Genomic DNA, 25,975 nt, shown 5'->3' with positions numbered 1-25,975 from the left:
GTGGTCGACTTTACCGACCGCAGTTTATTGGCCGTCACCGCCAGCGATTCGTCCTCCCACAACTCCATGCACTTCCTGTGGAGTGCAGCGATGAGTGACTGCAAGGGGATAGGACACTGGACCACATCCCGCTCTCTGCAGGCCTGCTTGGCAGCCCGATCAGCCTGTTCATTGCCCCATATGCCGACATGACCAGGCACCCAGCAGAAGGATACCTCTTTACCCCGCCGTTGGAGCAAGTACAGTTGGTCATGTATCAGCTGGACCATCTCCTCAGTCGGGTATAGGTTCTGCAGTGATTGTAAGGCACTAAGAGAATCGGAGCAGAGAAGAAATCGATCGCCCCGAACACGATGCATCTGCTCCAGTGCCGTCAGGATCGCGTGGAGCTCCGCTGCGAAAACGGTATATTCAGCAGGGAGGCGAATCCGGGTAACATGATCAGGGAACACCACAGAACAGCCAAGGAAAGTCTCCTGTTTGGAGCCATCAGAATAGTGATGCCTGCTTCTATATGGCGCAGTGAATGGCAGCCATCTTTACGTCTGAGACCAGTACTCATGCCACCTAAGTGTTACGAGCTCACTTAGCCTGTAATTCAACTGGAGTCTGCAAAACAGAAGCGGGAGTGCCGCTGGAGTTTACAGCATGTTGACGAGCTGCAGGTTGCATCGTGGCACACCCTGCTGTGTGCAGCAGCGCAGGCCGCTGAAGATGGTGCTCGTCATCAGGGACGCACAGTCACGTGTCTTCCCTCACTCTTGCCCCCACCAAGAAACGTTCTCACCGACTGGTTTTCGACATGCTTCCATACTCAATATTTTACAACTTTGCGTGGTTCAGAATGTTATAGAAAATCAGCATTACATTGTTTAAAACAGAACATTATGTTCCTTTATGGGCATTAGACTTGGCCACTGTTTCTATGTTTCGATACAGTGTATCGATACCTGGAACTGTTTCAGTGTTTCGGAACGGCTATGGTTCACTGTTTCGAAACAGTGGTGTTACATTCCGCCCCTGTCTCGGATCTCGAGCCACACACACAAACTGTATCGTTGTTTCAAAATAAGACTGTTTCAGTCCACCTGCGCCTGGAACGGACTAATTGTATCGAAACAGTGATGTTTCATTCTGCTCTGTGTCGGACGAGATTCGGGCTCGGCACAGGTACTGAAACACAACATACTACTTCATGAAACACTTTCAAGAGTGTCGAAATCTTTTGATAAGCAATAGCGTGAAGCTGAAGATATCCGAAAATAAAGCTTCATTTCTAGCTGACTGTCCTATTCCGAAATGGCGTAACATCTGCTTTATAAACACTAACCAAACAATAAAACAACGCATACTATTCGCATTCAAAATAATAAATATGTGAAAATCATTCAGTCAAATTTCACTTTCTTTATAACATACGCTTCTCTGTTCATGTACAGTAATCATATTAAGAAACGCAAGTAAGACTACAACATTTTAAATAAAAAAAGGCGTAGAGTGACAGTTATTAGACATGTATATAAATTTGATGTAGGTATAATTGCAAGCAATCTGTTTGACATATCACTGATAGTGTAATGGTGAAAGGGAAGCATCGCAAATTCATAGTAACGGCTCGAAACACAAATTTTTTTCTGTTATATTTTGTTATTTATTCGAATTATTTGGCGTTATTTGTGAGTCTATAGTCACTGTGTCTATTATCCACAATGATTCCCTTTGAGTGCATGGAAATTAGCAGGATGCGTATATTAGCCATACTAATGGAATGTGGGAATCCCAGTAGCATATCTGTTGTTTCTGCAGTTTGCTCCCACCTCCAATTCCGTTCGTGGTGGTTCTTCTGTCTTCAGCTAAGGCTTTCCTCAGCCAATTGAAAAGTATGAAAGTCACATGACACAAAAGCAGCGCATTTGCTGCAGGAAATACGCCTAAGTGATAGTTTCATACTTTCTGCGTTATGATTAGCGCTCTCGCACCTCATTTGTGTTTATATGGACATACTTATACAGTAGACATTCAAGATGATAAAATGTGTAGGTTTATTAGATTACTAAACACAAACTGTTTCACTGTTTCGAAACACATTGTACTGTTTCATGTGTTTCGAAACATTTACGTGTTTCAGTTTGCCCATCTCTAATGGGCATTAATACGAGGGCTATCCACAAAGTACATTACGTTTTCGTTTGTGTCCGTTAGGGGCGGGGCTAGCGCGGCCATCTTGGTGTCATGGCATTCCGCCGCTCAGTAGAGGTGGGCCAAACGGTTATTCTGGAGTAACCGTTATCACAGTTCCAGTTATTCTTTGATAACCGTTATCGTTAACCGTTATTAATAACTGCCAAGTTATTTTTCGCTAGCGAATACCGATAACTCCGACAGTTAAATAACGACATAGTTGGAATCCATCAGTTTAGTTATCAGTATAACTGCGAGTAGTGTGAAATAGCAGGAATGTCGTATGAATCGTGTCATAACCTTAGCTTATTAACTCCGGGTACATTTTAGTTGATGTTAGAACGACAGAAAGTACGCGGAACTTCGCCAAAGCACTGTTTAAGTAAAATGTTAACAACGTGCGTTTTTAAGTATAAAGTAATATGTAAACTGAGTACTGTAGGTTAAATTCGAAGCTTAATTTCTTGTGCTGCTCACATAATAGAATAAAGTGTACAGCCTTATAATACAACAAAAAATATACGTAATGTGACAGATTCGTTTACTCCTGTGCTGTAAAAGCTAGTCCTATTGGGGAAAGTGTGAGTACGCTAATCCAAGTTTTATGTCAGATTTGCAAAATGCTCGATTTCTCCAGCGACAGCATGTTTATAACATATTAAGACATGCAGATCGAAAAGATTGACAGTGTTAAATTTCTGGGACTACAACTCGATAATAAATTCAGTTGGGAAGGGCATACCACAATTTTTCATTCTGTTATTTCATAAGGGAGCATATTCTGTGGGAACTTATCAAACGTAGCAAAAGTTTTTCGCATGTAAAAGCGTGTAATAAAAATCGTTTGTGGTATCAATTCAAGAACATCATGTAGGAACCTGTTCAAGGAACTTTGTATTCTAACCACTGCTTCCTAATATATTTATTCCTTTATGAAATTTGTTACAAGTATTTCCAACCAATAGCTTAATACATAATATCAGTACTAGAAATGGGAACAGCAATCTACATAAAGACCTAAAATTACTTACCTTGGTCCAAAAGGGGTCCAATATTCAGGAACATGCATTTTCAATAAACTGCCAGCAAGTCAGCAACCATTAAAAACTTGGTTTCAGATAAGGCAGTGTGTTTACAGTGTGTTTGAAAGACTATTTGATACAGAAGGGTCTGATTCCACCTGTCATCAATATGCCGGAAATGGCTATTTTAAGTGTGTCTATGACGTCACTACATACACATGGCAACAAACACGAAGATACATATAAATAATACAATAACATTTCCCACCAAAAATACAATCAAACCAATGGGACAACTGCGGGAAGTTGGGGGTTTTAGGGTGAGGACAAGCTAGTAAAAAAAAACACACCATGATCCCAAAACACAAAATGAAGAACAAAAAGAAAAAAAAATTACAGCATTCTGCTACACCAACAAAAATCTGCAGGAATCGGACACTTCCCTTGAACAATATAGGTCAACTATAGGTGACCATACCAAAACACCAATACCCACAACTAAAAGTACGAAAATTGGAATCAGACATTTCCCTTGACCTATATAGGTCAACTTCAGATGACGATACTAAAACATCAACACACACAACTATGAAAATGGGAATCGGTCATTTCCGGTGACCTATATAGGTCCACCACAGCTACTGATGCCAAAAAACCAACACCTACAACTGCGAAAAATAAAACCACAATCCCAAAAGTCCACAAATCAATCATCCCTACATAAATTAAATCACATTCAATACATCATAAATACACAAAACATCACAGCTAGAAAAAAAAAAAAATTTAATTACCACCAGCAAATTCCGGCACTGCAACCTAGATTGACAGCCCCCCCCCCCCCCACACACACACACACACACACACACACACACACACACACACACACACACACACACACACAAAAACCAACTCATAAACACCGTGCCGTAATGACATTCACACACCACAACACCTTTACGTCGAAGCAGACGGGTGGAATCAGACGCTTCCATCGACCCCTCCTTCTACTCTGTAGATGAATATCGTAACAGAGACTGATAGACCAGCTTAGGTAAAAATTCTGCTATATTTCAGTTTTGACAGCACTTGGTTGCAACAGTGAATATCGGGTATTCTGTGTACGATAAATTTATTAAAAGTACGTAACTGTGTTTTATTCTGTCAGTGTACCAATTCTGTAAATATTAGCAGTTACTGTGATATATTCACATATTTTGGCAATCTCCTGACAAATGATGAGGATAATAATTATTATATTCCACTGTATTATGTTATACTTTCTGACATGTTATTTGTCATTCGCGATGGCCAGCGGCTATTTCCGTAGCAGTACAAAAATATTTGTTCGCTCCAGTTACTATCCTCTCTGGAAATATCACCTGGAACTACGACCTTTAACTGGAGTCACCGAGTCAGGAACGTCTAGACACACAGTTATTCCGTTACCAGCTTCCGGGTTATCTGTGGTGGTAGCCCGATAACTACCAGAGAACTAGAACTACGAGCCAATAACGATAACTGCCAGAGGAGAATACCGGTCTCTGACAGTTATTTCCATAGTCGCTCGAATTCCTAAGTAACTTTCCTTCTACTACCCGTCCAAGCTAAATTAACACGTAAGGCGGTGGCTTAAGGGAACGACCGTACTTGTTAATGCGTATACTGCAGCTCCTATCAGCCACGGCTCGGACATTAACTTTATTTAATTGTTTATGCTAAAAGTAACGAAGGCCCACGAAATAGTACACAGTTCTTATCAACAGATGGCGCGCAGTCTCACAGTTATTCCCATGGTCTATAGAACGCCTTCCAAATGCGCAGTACGATCTTCGGTCAACAGATGGCGCGAGGCACTGTTGACAGTAAACAGTTATTGAAATAACTGCCAGAATCAGAGGAACGGTTATCGCAGTAACCGTTACTTCTCAGTAACCGGTTATTTCTATCAGTTACGTTATTTTTTGCCACCTCTACCGCTCAGTCGGCATCCTGCCGTGCTAGTGAGAGGTTCGTGGTGTACTCCGTTGAGTTACTGAGACAGTTTGAAATGACAGCGTGAATTGAAAATGCCGCGAAGTGTGAAGTGCGTACTGTAATACAGTTTCTGACTGCAAAAAACTGTACACCGATAGAAATCTATCGGCAGCTTTGTGAAGTGTATGGGGACAACATAATCACTGAAGGTGGAGTGCGTCAATGGGTCATAAAATTTAAAAATGGCCGAACTAACGTTCACGACGAAGAGCGAAGTGGAAGACCCAGCATAGTGACTGCCGAACTTCTCGGAAAAGTCAATGCCGCGGCCCGTGAAAACCGTAATTTCACAGTAACGGAACTCTCTGAGTTTTCCCCAAATTTCACGAAGTTTGTTGCACGAAATCATTACCGAAAGCCTTGGTTACCACAAGTTTTGTGCAAGATGGATACCAAAAATCTTGACAGAGATTCACAAAAATCAGCGAATAGCTGCAGCGTTAACGTTTCTGGACGCTTACGAGAAAGATGGCCACTCATTACTCCATCGCATCGTTACTGGTGACGAAACATGGGTTAAGCATGTGAACTGCGTGACAAAATTGCAGTCAATGCAGTGGGGGCATACACATTCCCCCAAAAAACCCAATAAATGCATGCAGACAATGTCAGCAAGGAAGGTGATGGCGACTGTCTTTTGGGACAGAAAAGGTGTGATTTTTGTGGATTTCCTGGAAAGAGGCACTGCAATAAACTCTCAAAGGTATTGCCAAACTTTGCACAACCTCAGAAGATCAATACAAAACAAGCGCAGGGGAAAGTTTGGCTCAAAGATCTTGCTGATTCACGACAACGCCCGGGCCCACACGGCTAATGCCACTCGTGAAGTTCTCGAATCTTTGAAGTGAGTTGTTTCCTCATCCGCCGTACAGTCCCGACCTGGCACCGAGCGACTTCCACTTATTCCCAGCAATGAAGAAGTGGTTGGCTATGCAGCGTTTTGATGACGACGCACAGCTTCAAGAAGAGGTAACCACATGGTTGAAGGAGCAGGTGGCCGAATTTTACGATGAAGGAATTTCCAAGCTCATCCATCGCTACGATAAGTGCCTTAATTTAAATGGCAACTATGTAGAAAAGTAGTATTTAAGTGTGGCTTTCATCTGTATATAATAAAAAATTTCCAATACTTTATTTATTTTTAATTCCAAAACGTAATGTACTTTATGGATAGCCCTAGTATAATAGTTTACAAGTTTATAAAGTAATGTAGAGATATGCTGCCTGAATCTACCTCTCTAGGTTTCTGTCAACGACAGGCTTCTTGTCCGATCTTAGGGACACTTGCTGTTTTGTGCCTATGGCTGCTATGTAAAAGATATAGTGTCACTCTTTGTCTCCTAACTACAATATTGCACCACACTATAGAACTCTGAAAGAATTACACTAGTACATCAGAACCGCTATTTTATATGAACATTATTTTTGCTTCTAGTTTTATGGTTGTCAGTTTCACAATTCATTTTGAATTAACACTTAATTAAACATGAATTCCATTAGGGACTAAATTTTTGGGCATAAAAATGTAAGGTGTAGCAGAAATGAGAACAACAAAAAACTTAAAATCTAAATTCGTGACAAAGAAGTAGATGAAGTGAAAGAATTCTGCTGCAATGAAATTGAGTGTGGAAAAGGTTTTGTAATGAAATAACATCCTGACCACCACTTTAAATGAAGAACGCTTTATTATAAGGAACACATTTACACAAGTCAACTGCACAGTTCAGCAGTAGGCAAGACTGCCCTAGACTCCACAGTACAGGCCTAAGATCTTAGTGCAAATATTCCACATTACTCGATACATCGATCGGCCACAGAATGCCCCCTCAGAGTGTGGAGCATAGGGTAGGAGTAGTTAGAGAAATTGAGATGGATTGAGACAGCAGGAAGTGAAGACACGACATAATCTTGTAAGCATGCCGGTTGGCGCAGAGGTCGACCCACATGGGAGAATAGGACACGAATAGGCGTAGGTTGCGAGGGCTGATCGCACTGGATGTGAAATGTAAGGAGACATCACTGATGGAAGCTCGAAGAGAGCAGTCTACAAAGTCGGTATGTAATTGGAAAGTTCAGATGAGCGTTAGGTTACAATCAGAATCTCCGAGGGAGTGAGGTGGTGCACGAATAACAAATTGTCTTTCTGACAGTGCCAGGAAATATCCGCGTTGGGGTATGCAGAGACAGCGACAGTGAACGTAGCCATGGCAGCAGAAGGCGTGGGCGCTGGAAGAACATTGACAGATTCATCACATGCAGTACTCACTGCTAGGAACACTATCACTTACACTGCCCTGACAACGAGGGAGGGAGCACGAGGTGGGAGTGCCTACTGAACGCTCACCAGGGATTGAGTTGCTCTTCACGACTATACTTGGGGTGAGCTCAGAGTCCTCGTCATCTGAGAGCTGGTCGTCAAGGACACATGACGGTTTCACCTGTTGTAGGGAGACTGTTTGTGGTATGCCATTTAGCAAGATCACCATTGTATTTTCCGATAAATTGAGAACCTGATGAGGTCCTTACTACAGCAGAGTTATGGTCGGACGAACAGTTTCATAATATAATGAAGTCTCAACTTGCAAGGTCCTTGTGCAGAAAAGCTTGTGGGCATGTGTGCAGCCAGGGTTGCACATGTGTGCAATATGAGAGCAAACTTGCTCGACTAGAGAGGACAGTACCTCATCTTCGGTAGTATTAGGGTCCTCGACAAATTCAGCGGGTGGTACGAGAGGCTTTCTGTAAAGTATTTCTGCAAGCGAAGCTTTCAAATCATTTTTCGCCTTTATAGGCTGTGCATATGCCCAATAGAACCCACGGAAGTCCATGGGACCGAAAGTGTGAGTGACACATTAAAGCTGCTTTCAGTGTTCGGTGCCAGCATTCGACCGACCCGTTACTTTGTGGGTGATAAGCTGTCGTAAGAAATCTCTTTGCACCGCATAGAACCCGTAAGCAGTCCAAGATCAAAGATTTAAACTGGTGGCCCTGATCCGTGATGATGGATGAAGGGCAGCCAAAACAGGAGAGCCAGTGGGTAATGAGTACTCGGGCCACAGTATCTGCCAAGATATCGTTCCAAGAGACTTCCTTATTATGTGGTCAGTGTAGCAGTGGTCATCACAGAGGATAGGGGGCCGACGAGATCTGTGTGTAAGTGTTTAAAATGTCCCTTCAGAATCTGTGTCAAAGAGACAGCTGAGTGTGCTGACCAACTTTAGCATGCTGGCACAACACCTGTGCTCAAGCCCACTCGAAGCAGTATTTCTTAACATTCAGCCAGACGAAATGTTCAGTGACAAGCTGAACCGTTGCTCTGATGCTCAGGTGAGCTAGTCATGTAGTGGAGAAAAGATGGTCTGGTGTAGGGGAAGAGGTACAAGGGGGCTGTGATGTGTTTGTCAATGTATCACAAAGGATTGGTTGCTCGACACTAGGAAAAGGGCACGGTCAGATGCAGAGGGAAGTGAAGTTGTTTGTAGTTACTAACTGCACCTCAGGATCTGTAGTTTGTAGCTGTAAGAGTTCTGCTGGGTCAAAGAGGCTTGTAATAGTATCAATGTGTTACATGTAGTCTGCTGTGATGTTATCCACATCTTCGATAAAACAGATGTCTGCCGTATATTGGCTGATGAAGTCCATATGCAGAAAGAGGTGTGGAGGGAGATCACTGGCAGTATTACGTAGAGCATCAATGAGGGGACGGTAGTCTGTGTAAATATTGACATCTCGTGCCTCGGACCCTCTTGAAAGTAGCGTATAGCTTCGTAGATAGCAAGAAGTCACCTATCAAAGGCAGACCACTTATGCTGAGAAGCAGACTACTTTTCGGAAAATAAGTGCAGTGGCAAAGAGGTCTTGCCTATATGTTGCTGCAGCACAGCACCAATCGTGGTATAACTAGCATCAGTAGTGATTGAAATTGGGTTATCGGTGCTGGGAGGAGCTAGCATGAACTGCATTAGCTAGAGTCATTTTAGGTGGTATGAGGAATGTGGCACCTGAAGAAATTGATCGTGCCCGAGAAATGCCAGAGATTACGAAAACTGAGGGGCAGTGGTAAGCTATTAATGTGAGTGGCGTGTTCAGATGTGGGAAGTATGCCTTTAGAGTTCACGGTGTGACCTAGGAAAGTAACTTCCGTCAGACACAGCTGTGATTTGTTGTCATTTATCTCTGCACCGTTATCAGAGTGTATGCAGAGTACGTGGGAAAGGTGATGCTCGTGTTCTTTAGCAGTCACAGAAAATAATTAAAATGTCATAGAGATAAGTGTAACAAAATGGAAACTGGAGAAATAGTTCACAAAACGTTGCCACGTCTGAGCTTCATTTTCGAGTCCATAAGGCATAAAGCAGTATTTGAACATGGCAAAGGGAGTTATAATGGCAGTTTCAGGAATGTCGTCTTTGTAAATTGGAATCTGGTGATATACGTATGTCTTATGACAGTCAATGACGCTGACATACTGAGCGCCATGTAATTGCAATGCAGAGTCCCAAATGTGGTGCGTGGGGTAATTATCCAGAATGCTGCGAGCATTGAGCCTACAATAATCCCTGCAAAGTCTGAAAGTTGAGTCCTTTTTGGGGATGAGATGAATGGGTGGTGACAAACTGCTGTCGGAAATATGTACGATCCCTAAGTTAAGAATACCTGAATGTACTCTTTGGCAGCGCGAAGTTTCTTACCTGATAGGCGGCGTGCCTTTGCGCGGACAGGAGGTCCTTTGAAGGTATGTAGCCTGTGACAAGTACAGTTTGTAATAATGGATATCCTCAGTCAGACGAGCAGTAGTCACTCTGAGGTGGGGGACAACGTGACATGGTCACTGTCAACTGTGGTGGTTGCTGTGGTGCAGGCTTGTAGAGGCTCGGCGGGAGCTGTAGAAGTAGCTGTGTAGCTCGTTGGCTCAACTACTGTGAAGGAGATGGTTTTGTCTCGGTGGCGGACGTGTCATTGAAGCTATCTATTGTGGAGGAAGTAGCTTACTCACCAGGTGAGCAAGATGCCAGGTTGACGTGAACCTTCTCAGTGAAGACTGTGACTGCGGTATAGAGCTGTGATGTCGTGTCACTTGTCGAGTAGTTTGCACAGTGAATTTACCGGGTCAGGAATGAGGCATGAGAGTTCAGCTAACTGTGGCAGAGAGGCAGCAGTCATCATTCTCGAATGCAAGGGCATTGTGATGAAGGAGCCTGCGATGTGTCTGTTGGAGGGAGGTTGTAACAGCGTGACTGATGAAAGTTCTGGAGAGAGCCCGTGGTGTCACAGAAAGTTTGTGCCTAACACAGGTTCATCGATGTCTGTCATGTTAAATTTGCAATCAAAACAAAATGCTAATTGAAATTTAAGTTTAAGATGAGTAGAGCCATAAACCGTGACTGAGAAGTTGTTAGCTGCTCGCAGAGTCACGGCGAAAGGTGTCGGTGGCATACTACATGATGACAGGGTATGACACTAGTACCTGCACTGGTATTGACCAGAATGGCTAAGAGATGATGCATCTCATTCATCCTGTGGCACAAGTTTGGGTCCCACAAGTGAGGCGGGCAGCACATGGATAGATAAGATGAGAAATGTGAAGGTTGTCTGTAGAATTGGCAAAGAAAGGAACATATGGAAAACACTCACAAGGGACAGGATGATGGTGCACGTGATAACACATGAACAAATAACTCCCATAGCACTAGAGGGAAGTCTACATGGTAGAAACTGTACAAGAAGACAAAGATTGGAATACAGCCATAAAATAATTGAGTGCAAGTGCTACTCAGGGAAAGTGTCACTACAGGCTGCATTAAACCAGTCAGAAGGTTAATTACTCAGAGAGAAAGAATATAAAGGTTATTGAAGAGGCTCCTGTAGATGTCTTGTTTTGATGTCTACATAAGATTCTTACTGCACACTTCTGTCGAATAAATACTTTTTTAGCCTCGGCAGCACTGCAACAGACGATTATGCCATTGGGTAGTACTCGGCGAATGTATGCAAAATGTACTAGCACCGCTGTCTGTAGATCTAAAAAATGAGAAAGAGAGACTTCTACATGCAAAGCAAGCAGAGTTAAGATGTTTGATTACCTTACTGACATACCAGTTCCACCTCAGTTTATAATTGATCTATATGCCTGTAAATTAAGACTTGTAGCTTCATGCTGTGTGTGTCCACTGATTTGTCTGCTACTAAAATCATTTTTATTTCTTTGGAATTGCATTGACTGACTTTTTCTAATATTAAGGGTTAAGGTATTTGCTGTGAATCAGTTGCAAGCCTATTTTGCTATTCTTCTGATCATTTTGTACTGATGCATTTTGGACATTTACCATTATACATATCAACAAACGTAAGTTTCTGAACAGCCTCCCCATTCCCATGGTAAATAATTTATGTAGGTCAAGAAGAGAAGCAGGCCAAACACCAAATCTTGTGAGATACTATGTTCAATACTTCCGGGCAGACCAAAACTCTTTGCTTGACTGGGACTTGAACCTTGTACCTATGCCTTTTGTGCGCAAGTGCTCTACTGACTGAGCTGTCCAGCATGACATGCCCTCACAGATTTACTTCCACCAGTACCTTGTCTTCTACCAGACAGTAGACCACTTATCCATGAAGGCTGAAGGTTCCAGGTTAAAGCCATGGTTCAGAAAATGGTTTTGATATGACAAAGTTTAAAATCAGCACGCACTTCACTGTAGAGTGAAAATTCATTCTGGATCCTACATTTAATGCTTTCCCACTCTGAATTTTATTAGTTTGGTATCATTTGTTACTGAGGACCTTTGTTCTCTATTGTTAAGATATTTAACGTATGGTGAGGAAATGCCCTTAATGCCATAAAAGTGCACATTTGTTATTAGAATTTTAAGAACTACACAATCAAAGATATTATTGTTAATTTCCTACATCACTTCTCTAATTTTGCTGTAATGCTCAAACATTAAAAAAAAGCTCTTATTTTTCCTTGTGTTGCTAAATTATTGTCACAGATTGTGAAACATTTATTTTAAGTTGATTTGTTTCCCTAATATGGGGTTGAAAATTGTCACATTGACCTAAATTTTTAACAAATTAGTTCCACTTTCTAATACTGTCCCTGCTAGTGATACTATGAAAACTGGCTTTGAACTTATTACCGTTAAAAGAATAGAACTTAACAGATGCTTTCTAGTGTAACTGTTGTCTTTCTTTTGTTTGCAGATGGAAAGTAATGGATCATCAAATTCCCCAACAAAGTGAAGTGGATGCACAGAAAGCATTGTTAGATGCACTACTGGGAAATGATTTCCATACATTCTGTAACTTGCTTGAAAGAGGTCAGGTTAATCCTCTGTATCGCTATGGCTTCCCTCACTTCTCTACTTGTCTAGAAATAGCATCTCGCCATCCTGAAATTCCAGCAACATTTACAAGTAAACTACTAGAATGTGGTGTGAAGCCAAATGTCAATGTAGTTGTACCTGAACCAATACACTACGCTGCCAGGTGAGTCTCTCTCTCTCTCTCTCTCTCTCTCTCTCTCTCTCTCTCTCTCTCTCTCTCTCTCTCATGAACACCATTTAGATGAACTACTTTAAATTACTGCTGCCATAAACTTGGCACAACTTGTGTGGCACAAAGGATTGTCCCATATAGCAAAAGGTCGCTATTATGAACCACAAAGTGCGGAAACAACTAACTGATTGTAAAAAGATATGAGTCACTGTGGTTGTCAAGATAACCGTAGACTGGTATCTGTGAATGCAATCTGTTTTAGAATTGTGAAATATAAGTTATTTGTGGGAATTATGATCTTATGGAGACTGAAAATTTTCTCTGTATGATTCAACACAGTCCACAGATAGACATTTTGTGAAACTCTTGCTTGTTCTGTGTATTAATGTAATCAAGAAGGCAGTAGGTCATCATACCCAGACTGACACTGTGTTCTTTTATTTCTGTTCAAAGCATTGACTTCATTTCCTCACTGCTGCCAGGTGAATAAAATACGATCACACAGAATATTGGTCCAGCTTTATGATTTGTTTAAGGGCTTCATAGCAAATAGAACTCAACACACACTTTTGAATTGTTCTAAATTGTCAGATGTTATTTTAAAGTTACTTTGAGCATGACACATCTGAGTGTGTTTGGATGCTGTTACTGTTCACAATGTATTGAGATGAACTGGTGGACAACATTAAAAACTCAGTGGGACTATTCACAATCGATGGTGTAGTAAACTGGAAAGTGGCAACATGATAAAATTATTGCAAAATTCAAAAAGACCAGCCAAAAATCGACGCTGAGTGCAGGGCCTGCAGCTGACTCTCGTTGTAGATAAATGTAATGTATTGCAGAAAGATACTTTATTATTTGATTACATGACTGGTGATCAATGACCGAGGACAGTAACAACTGCAAAATACTTAGGAGTATGCTTCTGCGGCAACCAAAAATGGAACGATCACATGGAACTAGTTGTAGAAAAAATTAGTGCAGGACTGAGGTTCACTGGAAGAATCTAAAGGAGAGAGTTCAAACCTGAAGGAAAAATGTAAACTCTGTCCACAGGCCCATCTGGACTGAACAACTACTAAATCATCTGCTGCCACTGGCATCATTGGATGTGTGGTATGGAGGGGATTGGTCGTGTCAGCACATGGCTTAGTACATCACATTTTGCAACAGTTTTTTTCTCCTCTCTCCTCCTCTCCCATAGACATGTTTCTTCTTATAGATTAACCTTTGTCTTGACATTCAACTTTTTATGCTTAATATGGTTTCAAAGAAAGGAAAAGAGCCTATAACAATTTCTTCAGTGAGGATGATTGACTTAATGATAAATTACCTTCCTCAGCTCAGTACAGCCGATAGATACACATAAAACAGAACCGAAAATTACATTCCTAGCTTTCAGAACAGATGTTCCTTCATCAGGGAGGAGAGAGGGGAAAGAAAGGGAAGAAGGGAAAGGAGATTCAGTTACTCACAACCCAGGCTACGAAGCAACAGGGAAAGGAATGGTAGCAAGGATGGAGGCATGGTTGTCAGAGGGAAGCCAAAGATATTCTACTGTAAGTACTGTGCCAGCTTCAAACCAAAGAGGATGCATACAGAAGTAAAGAGGTATGTAGTATAAAGATAAACACAACTGTGTAGGATACCTCTTTACTTCTGTATGCATCCTCTTTGGTTTGAAGCTGGCACAGTACTTACAGTAGAATATCTTTGGCTTCCCTCTGACAACCATGCCTCCATCCTTGCTACCATTCCTTTCCCTGTTGCTTCGTAGCCTGGGTTGTGAGTAACTGAATCTCCTTTCCCTTCTTCCCTTTCTTTCCCCTCTCTCCTCCCTGATGAAGGAACATCTGTTCCGAAAGCTAGGAATGTAATTTTCGGTTCTGTTTTATGTGTATCTATCGGCTGTACTGAGCTGAGGTAAGTACTGGCCAGCCCCTCTATCTCTTTGTTAGTATTTGTTTCACATCTTTATATGAGATTTTCCATTAATCATTTTGATAAATTACCTTAGCAGTTAAAAATACATAAAGAAATTTCACTCACTAAATGGCAGGAAAGCTGTAGTTACACAAATAATTATTTGGAATGGGAGGTGTTTTTATCTGATGAAAGAGGCAAGTGAAGGAATTGAGACTAGTTGGGAATTAGGTAGGAAAGTCACCCAGGATTTCTGTGTTGGAAAAACACAGGTTAAAAAAAAATTGAGCACCTCAATAATGAGGAGAGAGATTTTATTCCAAATTGAGATTTTCACTCTGCAGCGGAGTGTGCGCTGATATGAAACTTCCTGGCAGATTAAAACTGTGTGCCCGACCAAGACTCTAACTCGGGACCTTCGCCTTTCGCGGGCAAGTGCTCTACCATCTGAGCTACCGAAGCACGACTCACGCCCGGTCTCACAGCTTTACTTCTGCCAGTATCTCGTCTCCTACCTTCCAAACTTTACAGAAGCTCTCCTGCGAACCTTGCAGAACTAGGAGACGAGATACTGGCAGAAGTAAAGCTGTGAGACTGGGCGTGAGTCGTGCTTCGGTGGCTCAGATGGTAGAGCACTTGCCCGTGAAAGGCAAAGGTCCCGAGTTCGAGTCTCGGTCGGGCACACAGTTTTAATCTGCCAGGAAGTTTCGAGATTATTATTGTTGGAAATGCTGATTAGAAAACAAAAATATAAACTAATTAATAAACAATGGAAAAATAAGCTGAAATATAAAATTTTTAGGTTTGTAATTTAACTCCATGTTGGCCTTACAAAGCTACTTTCTCTTTATTCATACTTTTAATAGTTCTCCTCATTGTGCTCATTATTTTTATCTATACAGGAATATGTGTGTAGTATTAATGGACATTCCCTTCATTTCCACAAAAAATAAGTACCAAACATCAAACTTGACCACCAATGGAAATGTGAAGAATTATTTGTTTTTAATTCTGTTAAAACAGGTGTGGTAATGCAGCAGTCCTCGGAGTTTTACTATCACATGCAGCAACGCGGGTGAATGCGGTGGACAGTTCGGGTCAGAGTGCCCTTCATTACATTGTGCTGGCCTTCAGAGATGACTGCCTTCCAGAAGCAGCTTCAGAGTTTGAGTCTTGCATTGAAAAGCTCATAGAATGCCAGAGATTTGATATAAATATTCTTGATAATACAGGGCTTTCAGCAATTCATCTGGCTGCCAATAAAAAAAGATATAGAGCTGCTACTGCTATTATTGAGAAATCAAGGTAATGAAAAAGGAACATCATATAAACATAGCTGTAGCTCTCACTGTGCTTTTGTAAGAGAGCTTTATTTGGTGTTATGGCATTGTATGTATTTCATCTAGTCTTTGAGAGTAGAAATTAAATCATTGTTACCAGGTTACCAATATCAGTCAGCACCACCAAGTATTTTACTGGATCACTGGTCATTTTGTACAGCTCATTGAAACTTAACACTGAAAGCATATAGTGAAAATAGATATAAACAGTTTCTGGATAACCTGTAAAACTGTTTTCATCCATCCATCCATTCATCCATTTATTCATTCATACTCACTCAGCTTGTTACATAGATTTCATTGAGAAAGGAAAAATTCCTGTGTGGGAAAAGCCAGATGCAAATAGCATTGTTAGCTGCCACTAGCTGACGATGCTCCACACTTTTCATGGGGCACCCCCATCCCCCTTCCACTTCCCTCATACACTTTCATATGTGTCAGTATTAGTAACTAATTATGATATGACACTCACTGTGTACAACTCTAACTCTCGGCTGCCCTGACATCCAAGAGGTGGCTTGTGTCTTCGGCACACCAGTGTAGAAGTTCACAGATCCAGCCAACTAGGTTAAATTTTTTTTTTTTTAAATTGTATGGTTCCCACATTTATTTATGCAGCCTACATAAGCAGACTTACGAATTTTCCTTTATGCATGTCCATGTGTGCCAGATTGGTCCGATTCAAAAATCTACATCCTAATGTGTTATAACACTGTTCCTGTCCTTTTTACTTAATCTTCCATTCATTTTGTCAACACTTGCGTCTATCATAATACACTGTATTTTCTCAAACATTTTTGAGTACAAAAAAGACCTCGTATGGTACTATAATATCAATTGTAACCTTAATTTGTGCTTTTCAGAAACTTTTGGTCACAGTATCCTCATTATAAACCAGTTGTTCCTTAATTTCATTATATATTTTATGTGAAAAAAGTCATATTTTTTACAATTTTGAGACTCTTCCAAATGTAATAGTTAGGTGAATTTTTGTAAGTTGTTAGTCATGCATAACCAGCTTCATAGTAAATAGGCATTTGTTTGCAGTTACTATCAATAACTAAAATATCAGGTCCCATCAACAGCAGTGTATACTGTCTGCAATTATCATAAATTAGGCTACTGATATTTTTATAATTGTTAGTGAGCATAACCTGGAAAGAAATAGTGTGTGCAAAGTTTTCCTGTTTTTGTAATAGATATCTCAGTTTGGCTGTTAATTACTTCAGTTCTAAAAGGCTTTGGATACCTGCAGCATATCATTCCCATAAATTAAAAGATAATCAGCAGGCTTGGTCCAAAGTTATTTGTTTACTATACAGTAAAATATTGGAACAGGCATAGTGCAGCCCCATTGTGTATGCTGTCCTGAGGCATGGGATGAGTTATGTAGTTGCTATTCATAAGCATCTGCATCTACATCTACACATCACCATGAGGTGGATGGCAGAGGGTATGTCCCATTGCACCAATTATTAGGGTTTCTTCCTGCTCCATTTGCATATGGAGTGCGGGAAGAACGATTGTTTGAATGCCTCTGTGCATGCAAAAATTATTCTAATTTTATCCTCACGATCCCGGTGTGAGTAATACATGAGAGTTGTAGTATATCCCTAGAGTAATTTAAAGCCAGTTCTTGAAACTTTGTTAATAGACTTTCTTGGGATAGTTTACATCTGTCTCAAAGAGTCTTCCAGTTCAGTTTCTTCAGTAACTCTGTGACCATTTGTGCCGCTCTTTGCTGTATATGTTCAATACCCCCTGTGGGTCCCGCACACTTGACCAATATTCTGTGATGGATTGCATGAGTGATTTGTAAGCAAGTTCTACCAATAAACCAAAGTCTACCACCTGTTTCACCCATGACTGAATCTATGCGATCATTCCATTTCATATCCCTACAAAGTTTTACACCCAGGTATTTGTATGAGTTGGCCAATTCCAGTGATGACTCATTGATATAGTCAGAGGGTACTATATTTTTTTTGTTTTGTGAAGCACAAAATTTTACTTCTGAACGTTTAAAGCAAGTTGCCAATCTCTGCATCATGTAAAAATTTTTATCCAGCTCTGACTCAATATTTATGCAGCTTCTCTCAGATAGTACTTCATTACAGATAACTGCATCATCTGCAAAATGCCAACATGAAGAGCAAGGGTCACAACACACTTCCCTGGGGCACACCCAGAGCTACTTCTACATCTGACAATAACTTTCCATCCAAGATAACATGTTGTGTCCTCCCTACTAAAAAGTTGTCTAGTCACAAATTTCACTTGATACCCCATATAATCATATTATTGACAGTAAGTGTGGGTGTGGCACAGAGTCTAATGCTTTTCAGAATTCAATAAATACTGCATCTACCTGGTTGTCTTAACCAAGATCTTTTGGTGTGTTATGTGAGAAAAGTGAGAGTTAGGTTTCATATGATCAATGTTTTCAGAATTGATGCTGACTGACATTGAGGTAGTCATTCTGTTCAAGATACCTCATTAGGTCTGAGCACAAAATATGTTCTAAGATTCTACAACAAATCGATGTCAGGGATATTGGACAGTAGTTTTGTGGATCACTTTTACTACCCTTCTTCTAGACAGATTTGACTTGTGCCTTTTTCCAAGAACTGGGCACAGTTTTTTGTTCGAGGAATCTATGATAGATTATAGTTTTGAGGGGGGGGGGGGGGGGCTGCTAACTCAGCAGCAAATTCATTATAGCATCTGACAGGAATTCCAATGGGGGTCTGAAGCTTTGTTCAATGTTGATAATTTCAGCTGTTTCTCAACACCACTAGCACTAATACTTATTTCATTCATCTCAGCGGTACAAGGATAAAATTGGGGCAATTCTCCTGGGTTTTCCTTTGTAAAGGAACATTTGAAACTGGAGTTAAGCATTTCAGCTTTTGCTTTGCTACCCTCATTTTCAGTTCTTGTCTCATTCACTAGGGACTGGACACTAACTTTGGTGACGCTAACAGCCTTTAGGTACGACCAGAATTTCTTTGTATTTTATGAAATGTCATTTGACAATATTCTGATAAGGTAGTCACTGAAGGCATCACACATCTCTCTCTTGATAGCCAAATGCGTTTCATCCAGCATCCCTCTTACACTTAGTTTTACACCTCTTATGCAGTAATCTCTGTTTCTTTAGAGCAGCTGGAAATCATCTTGACGACTGTCAAGTGATTGAATGCTTCTGCAAACTGATGTATTGGGAGAGCTACCAAGAGTTCTGTTCTATCCTCAATTATGGACTCTGTCTCTTCTGCAGAAAATACTGGAGCTATTATACCACTTATGCGCTCGACTGTGAGTGGCATGTCAGCGGCAGGTGTAGGCATCTTTTACAGAGCAGACAGGGACCAGAGAGGGCTCAGAATGTTACAGACAGCCCCCTAGCTGATAAATGCTACCTTCTAAGGAGACTGAAACTGAGCCTGTGAGACACACTTCATTTGTTGGGAAATGTGCCAAGCCCTGTGTCTGGGGGTGGCAAACACAAACTGGCAAAAGTCTAGTAATCCTCAGCAGTTCAAATGCACAGCAAATAATGGTGCCACCTCAGGCAAATGGTAGCAAGGGAGGAATACCACGTACAATCAGTATTTATGCCTGGGGACCTCATTAAGCCTGCTGAAAAGACTATCCTGGCAGCCACTGAGTGGGCAGGGTGCAATCAAATGCAGATGTTGGCTCTCATTGTGCCAAACAATGCCTCTCATTTGGGCTCAGAGATCATACTTGAATCATTCCAGTTGTGATGAAGCAAGCTGGGATATTTTTGCTTCCCCTCTTGTTTTGCCAACTGCCTACTTAATTTTTTTTTCATTTTTGAACTAATTACCATTAACATACTTGGGTATAATCTGCATTGTCATAAAAGAGAAAGGGTGGCCCTCAGTTTTAAAGAATATAGCACCAGATCTAATTTTGTGCTTAGTTTTATGTATGTAACTGATTTTCTAATTTATTTTGACTATTCCTGGTTAGTATCTTTTGTTATAGGGTGAAATTAGTAATTGTTTTGTAACTTAAATTTTATTGTTGATGTATAAACAAATATAAACTATGTAATAATTGTAAACATTTGGAATACAAAATGCTAGTATTCTTAAAGTAACTATTTTGCTTTAGCCCTTAATTAATTTCAAAGTAATTAACAGTTTTGTCTAAAGTATTGTTTGTGTAACTATGCTTGTTAATTTCACAATTTAAACAATTTGGCCTAACTCGTGTAGAAGAAGAAACTGTTAAAAAGACTGAATTTTTTGATGTATTCAGTTAATTTAATGGGTTAAGCTTTAATTGTAATTTCTGTAAATTTAACTTCGAACAGTGTGTAGTTTCAGCACTTATTATTGTGAGGATATATAAGGGCACAGTTTTTGGTCATGAGACAGTCAGTCCACGGCCAAGTTTCAGACGAGGAACTTGTGTTGGTTATGACAACATCAATGCATCAACTTAACAGTGTAATAGGTGTTAAACGGTTAGGCCATGTGTTAAAACAGTGACAGTGTCTGCACTATATGTAGCTTTCTATTCTTCAAAAACTGTGAACTTTCTGGATAGGCTTTTACTGCTTGTAGATGTTCAACAGTAAACTATTGTTGCATTATGTGGATTTTCACTTGCTAACTAGTAATAAGGCTTATGGGAAGTTAGAACACCATTGCACTAGCAAGTAACTGTGTATTATTGGGGGGTTGTGGAAAGTGAAAGTGAAAGTAGAAGACTGTGAAATGAAACTGTGCATCTGTCGGCTACATCATTTACACTAGACAGTAGTTGCACATCCAACCCCAATTTTTTCAGCCATTACATAGACACCGAGGACAACAAACGACAAACGAAGAAACAAAGTGGGTGAACCTCTACATAGTGACTGGTAGAAGGTTGAGAAGATCAGCCCTGCTCATGGATTTTCAATGAATCTTAAGATTTGCAGCACTGTCTCTAGAATAGATCATGGGCCCCCTTGGTGCTGAGTTGTGTGGAGGCCTTGAATCTGAGACACAGAAAATTGTCACAAGCTAGGCAGCAATTTCCTGGACTTGTGCCATAGGGTTGAGAACTGTAGGGTCCCCCTAAATGGGCCAGGTGTGCACTCTAGAACAAAGGCTGCTGCCCAGACAGCTGACTGCATGTGGGATGTACACAAGGGTGCTTTAGATTGGGTGACTCTCCACCTAATCCAGACAATGACAGCTGTAAGAGACCCAGGAGAATTACTGTAACATCCAAAGGAATGACCACCACCACAGGCAGAAGTATTAAAATCCTATTAGTTAGCTGCAGAAGCATTCGCAACAAAGAGCCAGTGTTTGGATCACTCCTGACAAGCAGTGAAGCTAACAAAATGCTAAGTGCAGAAATCTGGTTAAAATTTAGGCATATATTGAAAGGATAGGGAAGTGGAAGTAGTGTAATTGTCGCAGTAGACAGAAAACTCAAATGCACCAAGATAGAAATTGAAGCTGCATACATGGCTGTTTGGGAAAGACTTACCATGAAGGGAAGGCATAAAATTATAACTGGATCCTTCTATCAACCAACAGACTCACCTATGCTGTAATTGAAAACTTGAGAGAGGAACTCTGTTCACTTGCGAGTACTGGAATACTTAGTTTTGTTAGTGGTGGGCATGACAAGACATCCTGTGAAACATTACTAAATGCCTTCTCTGGAAACTACATAGAACAGAGGGTTCAGAAGCCTGCTGATGATGGAAATGTATTACATCTAATGGCAACAAACAGACCTGGCCTCTTTAAGGATGTCCACATCAGAACTGTTATCAGTGACCATGACATGGTTGTGGCAACAATGACTTCCAGAGTACAAAGCCTAACTAAACCAAGGAAAAAGAAATATATTTTCAGTAAATTAGATAAAAAATCAATAGTGTCGTATCTCAGTGAGGAACTTGAAACTTGCAACACAGGGCAGGAGCATGTTGAATTATGGCTCAAGTTTGGAAGAACAGTTAACCATGTACTGGATAGACATCTACCCAGTAGAACAGTTTATAATGGGAGGGACCCCTCTATGGTATACAGCCACTTTAAAGAAACACAGACTACTGCTTGGATAGATGCAAAAACAAAGCATAGGACTCTCCCTGTCAGATTCTATTTTGAATTTCTGGCTGAGTTAGTCCCTCTTCTAACTATAATCTATCATAGACCCCCCTCAAACAGAAAGCCATGTGCAGTTGTTGGAAGAACGCATGCGACAAAGCTGTCTATAAGAAGGGTAGTAGAAGTGAGCCACAAAACTACCATCCAATATCCTTGACACTGATTTGTTGCAGAATTGTAGAATATATTCTGAGCTCATTCCTTCCTTCCTTCCTTTTATTAGGTGTCTTAAACTGAGTGATCTCCTCCATGTTAACTAGCAGGAATTCCAAAGACACCACTAATGTGAAAACCCAACTTGCGCTTTTCTCACATAACATACTGAAAGCTTCTAATCAAGGCAGTAAGGTAGATGCAGTATTTCTTGATTTCTGAAAGCATTTGACTCAGTACCTCACCTACACTTACTGTGAAAAGTTTGATCATAAAGGGTACCAAGTTAAATTTGTTGACTGGATTGAGGACTTTTAGGAAGGAAGGATGCAGCTGTTATCTTGGATGGAGAGTCATCATCGGGGGTAGAAGTATCATTATCTATAATGAAGTACTGTCTGAAAGAAGTTGCATGAATATTCAGTCAGATCTTGAGAAGATTTCAAAGTGGTGCAAAGATTATCAACTTGCTTTAAATGTCCAAAATTGTAAAATTTTGCACTTCACAAAATGAAAAAATTTAGTACCCTATGCCCATAATATCAGTGAGTCACTATTGTAATCAGCCAACTTGTACAAATACCTGGGTCTAACACTTTGTAGGGATATGAAATGAAATGATCACACATGCTCAGTTATGGGTAAAGCAGGTTGTAGATTTTGGTTTATTGGTAGAATAGTGGGGAAATGCAATCAGTCTACAAAGGAGATTACTTTCAAATCACTTGTGCAACCAGTTCTAGAATATTGCTAAAATGTGTGGAACAGATAGCAAATGGGACTAACAGGGGATATTGAACATATACAGACAAGGGCAGCACAAATGGTCAAAGCTTCATTTGACCCATGAAAGGGTGTTACATTGATGCTGAAGAAACTGAACTGGCAGACTCTTGAAGGCAGACATAAACTAACCTGAGGAAGTATATTAACAAAGTTTCAAGAATCATTTTTAATGATGACTCTAGGACACCCTCTGTATCGCTCATATAGTGATTGTGTGGACAACATTGGATTAATTATAGCATGCACAGAGGCATTCAAACAAGTATTCTTCTTGCACTCTATACATGAATGGAATGTGAAGAAACCCTAAAAGATGAATCACCCCTGAAGATAAACACAGTTAAAATGAGTAATTCATTTTTCCTAAGGAGTGTAACAGAGTTTGAGGTCATGAATATAATCTCAAAACTCAAAGTAAAATCATCTAGTGGCTGGGATGACATATCATCCACACTACTTAAAAAATGCAAAAATGAGTTAATAAAACCAATAACACATCTAATTAACAGTTCAACTGGACAGGGGACCTTTCCAGAGCTTTTAAAAATCACTGAGATACAACCAGTGTATAAAAAGGGGGCTATCACAGACAAATAACTACCAGCCAATCTCTTTGACTTCAACACTTGGCAAGTTCCTTGAAAGAACAATTCTAGATCAAATGGAATCATTCTTCTGTAAATACAAACTATTAAATAAAGCACAACATGGGTTTCGAAAAGGATGCTCTACAATAACAGCATTAGCAACTTTTTTCCATGAACTACTGAACTGGCTGGATAAAGGAAACAAAGTTATAGGGACTTTCCTAGATCTGTCTAAAGCATTAGATTCTGTGAATCATGCAGTATTGTTATCCAAGTTGGAAAATTATGGGATAAGAGGAGTAGCTCTAAAATTACTAAGTTCTTATCTCTGTGATACAAGACAGTGCACAAAACTAAATTATAAGAATGAAAGTAAGATCCAAACAGTAAAGTCAGCATATAGAACTCTCAATTGTGGAGTTCCCCAAGGAAGTATACTTGGACCATTCTTGTTTATAGTATATATTAATGACATAACACAGCCACAAAACTCCAAACTAGTGAACTATGCTGATGATACATATTTTATTAGCTAGGGCTGTAGAGCGGGCAGCATTCCAAAGCAACAGAGAGAACTTTGAAATGATCACAGAATATCTAACAGTGAATAAGCTTACACTGAATAAGGACAAGACTGTAGTAATAAAGTCCTTGCTACGTTTTAATAATACTCATACTCAATCACTTTCTACAGTTGAAACATCTGACAAACATAAGTTTTTAGGCTATTGATTGATGAACATCTCACCTGGAAAGAGCATATCAGCTCCACCTGTAAAAAGGTTTCTAGTAATATTTACTTACTAAAACGTGTTGCAAATAAAGTAGCTCCCCTTGTCCTTAAACAAGTGTATTATAGGTTAATACACTCACATCTGCAATATGGGATCGAGGTCTGGGGCGGGGCATCCACTGTCTATATGGATCGCATTTTTCAGGCTTCAAAAGAGAGCAGTTAGGATAATTGCTAATATAAGCAAACGCCAGTCCTATAGGGACTATTTCAAAAATTATAAATTATTGACTGTTTACTTATTGTATGTATTTAAGACCATAATGTTTGTAAAAGAGAACAAGGATAATAGTATAAAGAACAGTGACACCCATAATTACAATATTCGAGCCAAAAGTGACTATCATAGGATACGGACTAACAAGAAAGCTACAGACCACAGTCCATATGTAACTGGGAGACAATTCTATAATAAGTTGCCAAAAAATAGAAAACAACTCCAAGGCAATCTTTTCAAGGGCAAGTTGAAAAATGTTAGTAGAAAAATGTTAATAGAAAGATGTTTATACTCATTAAAAGAATTCTGAGCTGCAGTACTGTTAGTTTATCCTTTTAGATACTGCAGTATATTAGTGGTGGTATTGTTATTATTGGATAACTGATGTATATAATCATTATATGTATGGAGTGATATACAATGTGCTACTTGATGTATATATTCATTTTATTTATTTATTTATTTACTATTTGTCCCGTGGATCAAATCAGTACAATGGCTTGTTTGGAATGAAATGATATTGATATAATTGTACAAAAAATGACTATGTCCAAGACTGTAAAGTTAACATGGACAAATAAACATTATTATTATTATTATTATTATTATTATTATTAATAATAATAATAATAATAATAATAATAATAATAATAATAATAATAATAATAACTGGTACAAAGGGACATAGCCTGCTGTTGTGCAGTTTTTAGTGGTTTGTCAATGTGGATGTAGAAGTCTCATATCTTGATGTTTTTGAAATGTCATCCTGAAATGTAATTTTAGAAATGATAGTGCCAAATTATTTGAGACATCCAACAGTTAAAATTAAATGGTTCCTTCCCACTGTATTCACACACAGAAAATTTTGATGGCCAGTTCTGATGATACAATACACATTTTTTATGGATAGATGAATCACATTTCTTCCATAAGCATGTCCACAATACAATAACTTGGCTTTAATTCAGTGACACTCTGTTCTTTGGATATTTCAATAAAAACTTGATGCAGTAGCAATATATCATCTTAATATACAGTGCATGTTATTGTCGTTTAGACATTTGACAACATAATTAAATTGTCCAGTAAGCAGGTTTCATGGCACAGTCACATTTCTATTTTGTAAGATTACTATTGCATCTGTGATTTTAAGATACACAGATATTATTCCACCAGAACAGATTTTCAGATCTATAATTCCACTCCAACCACCATAGTTGTTACTTCTGAGCTTTCAGATTGCAGACTTTCAGATTGCAGACTTTTAGATACATAGATGTTAACAAT

General features: G+C 39.8%; 1 protein-coding gene across 3 annotated transcripts in view; it reads left to right on the top strand.

The window, feature by feature from the left end:
• Window positions 1–25,975, top strand: part of LOC126094809 (serine/threonine-protein phosphatase 6 regulatory ankyrin repeat subunit C-like) — a 94,386-nt gene that overhangs the window by 55,685 nt on the left and 12,726 nt on the right. For all 3 annotated transcript variants that reach the window (XM_049909380.1, XM_049909382.1, XM_049909381.1), the window contains exons 2-3: window positions 12,444–12,728; window positions 15,687–15,968. In XM_049909380.1, coding sequence (XP_049765337.1) covers window positions 12,454–12,728; window positions 15,687–15,968 — 557 coding nt within the window. In that variant the 5' untranslated portion in view covers window positions 12,444–12,453. The remainder of the gene's footprint in view (window positions 1–12,443; window positions 12,729–15,686; window positions 15,969–25,975) is intronic.

The sequence above is a fragment of the Schistocerca cancellata genome, chromosome 8 (genome assembly GCF_023864275.1).
Source record: "Schistocerca cancellata isolate TAMUIC-IGC-003103 chromosome 8, iqSchCanc2.1, whole genome shotgun sequence".
NCBI classification, from domain to species: Eukaryota; Metazoa; Arthropoda; class Insecta; order Orthoptera; family Acrididae; genus Schistocerca; species Schistocerca cancellata.
This window is presented reverse-complemented; position numbering and strand designations above follow the sequence as displayed.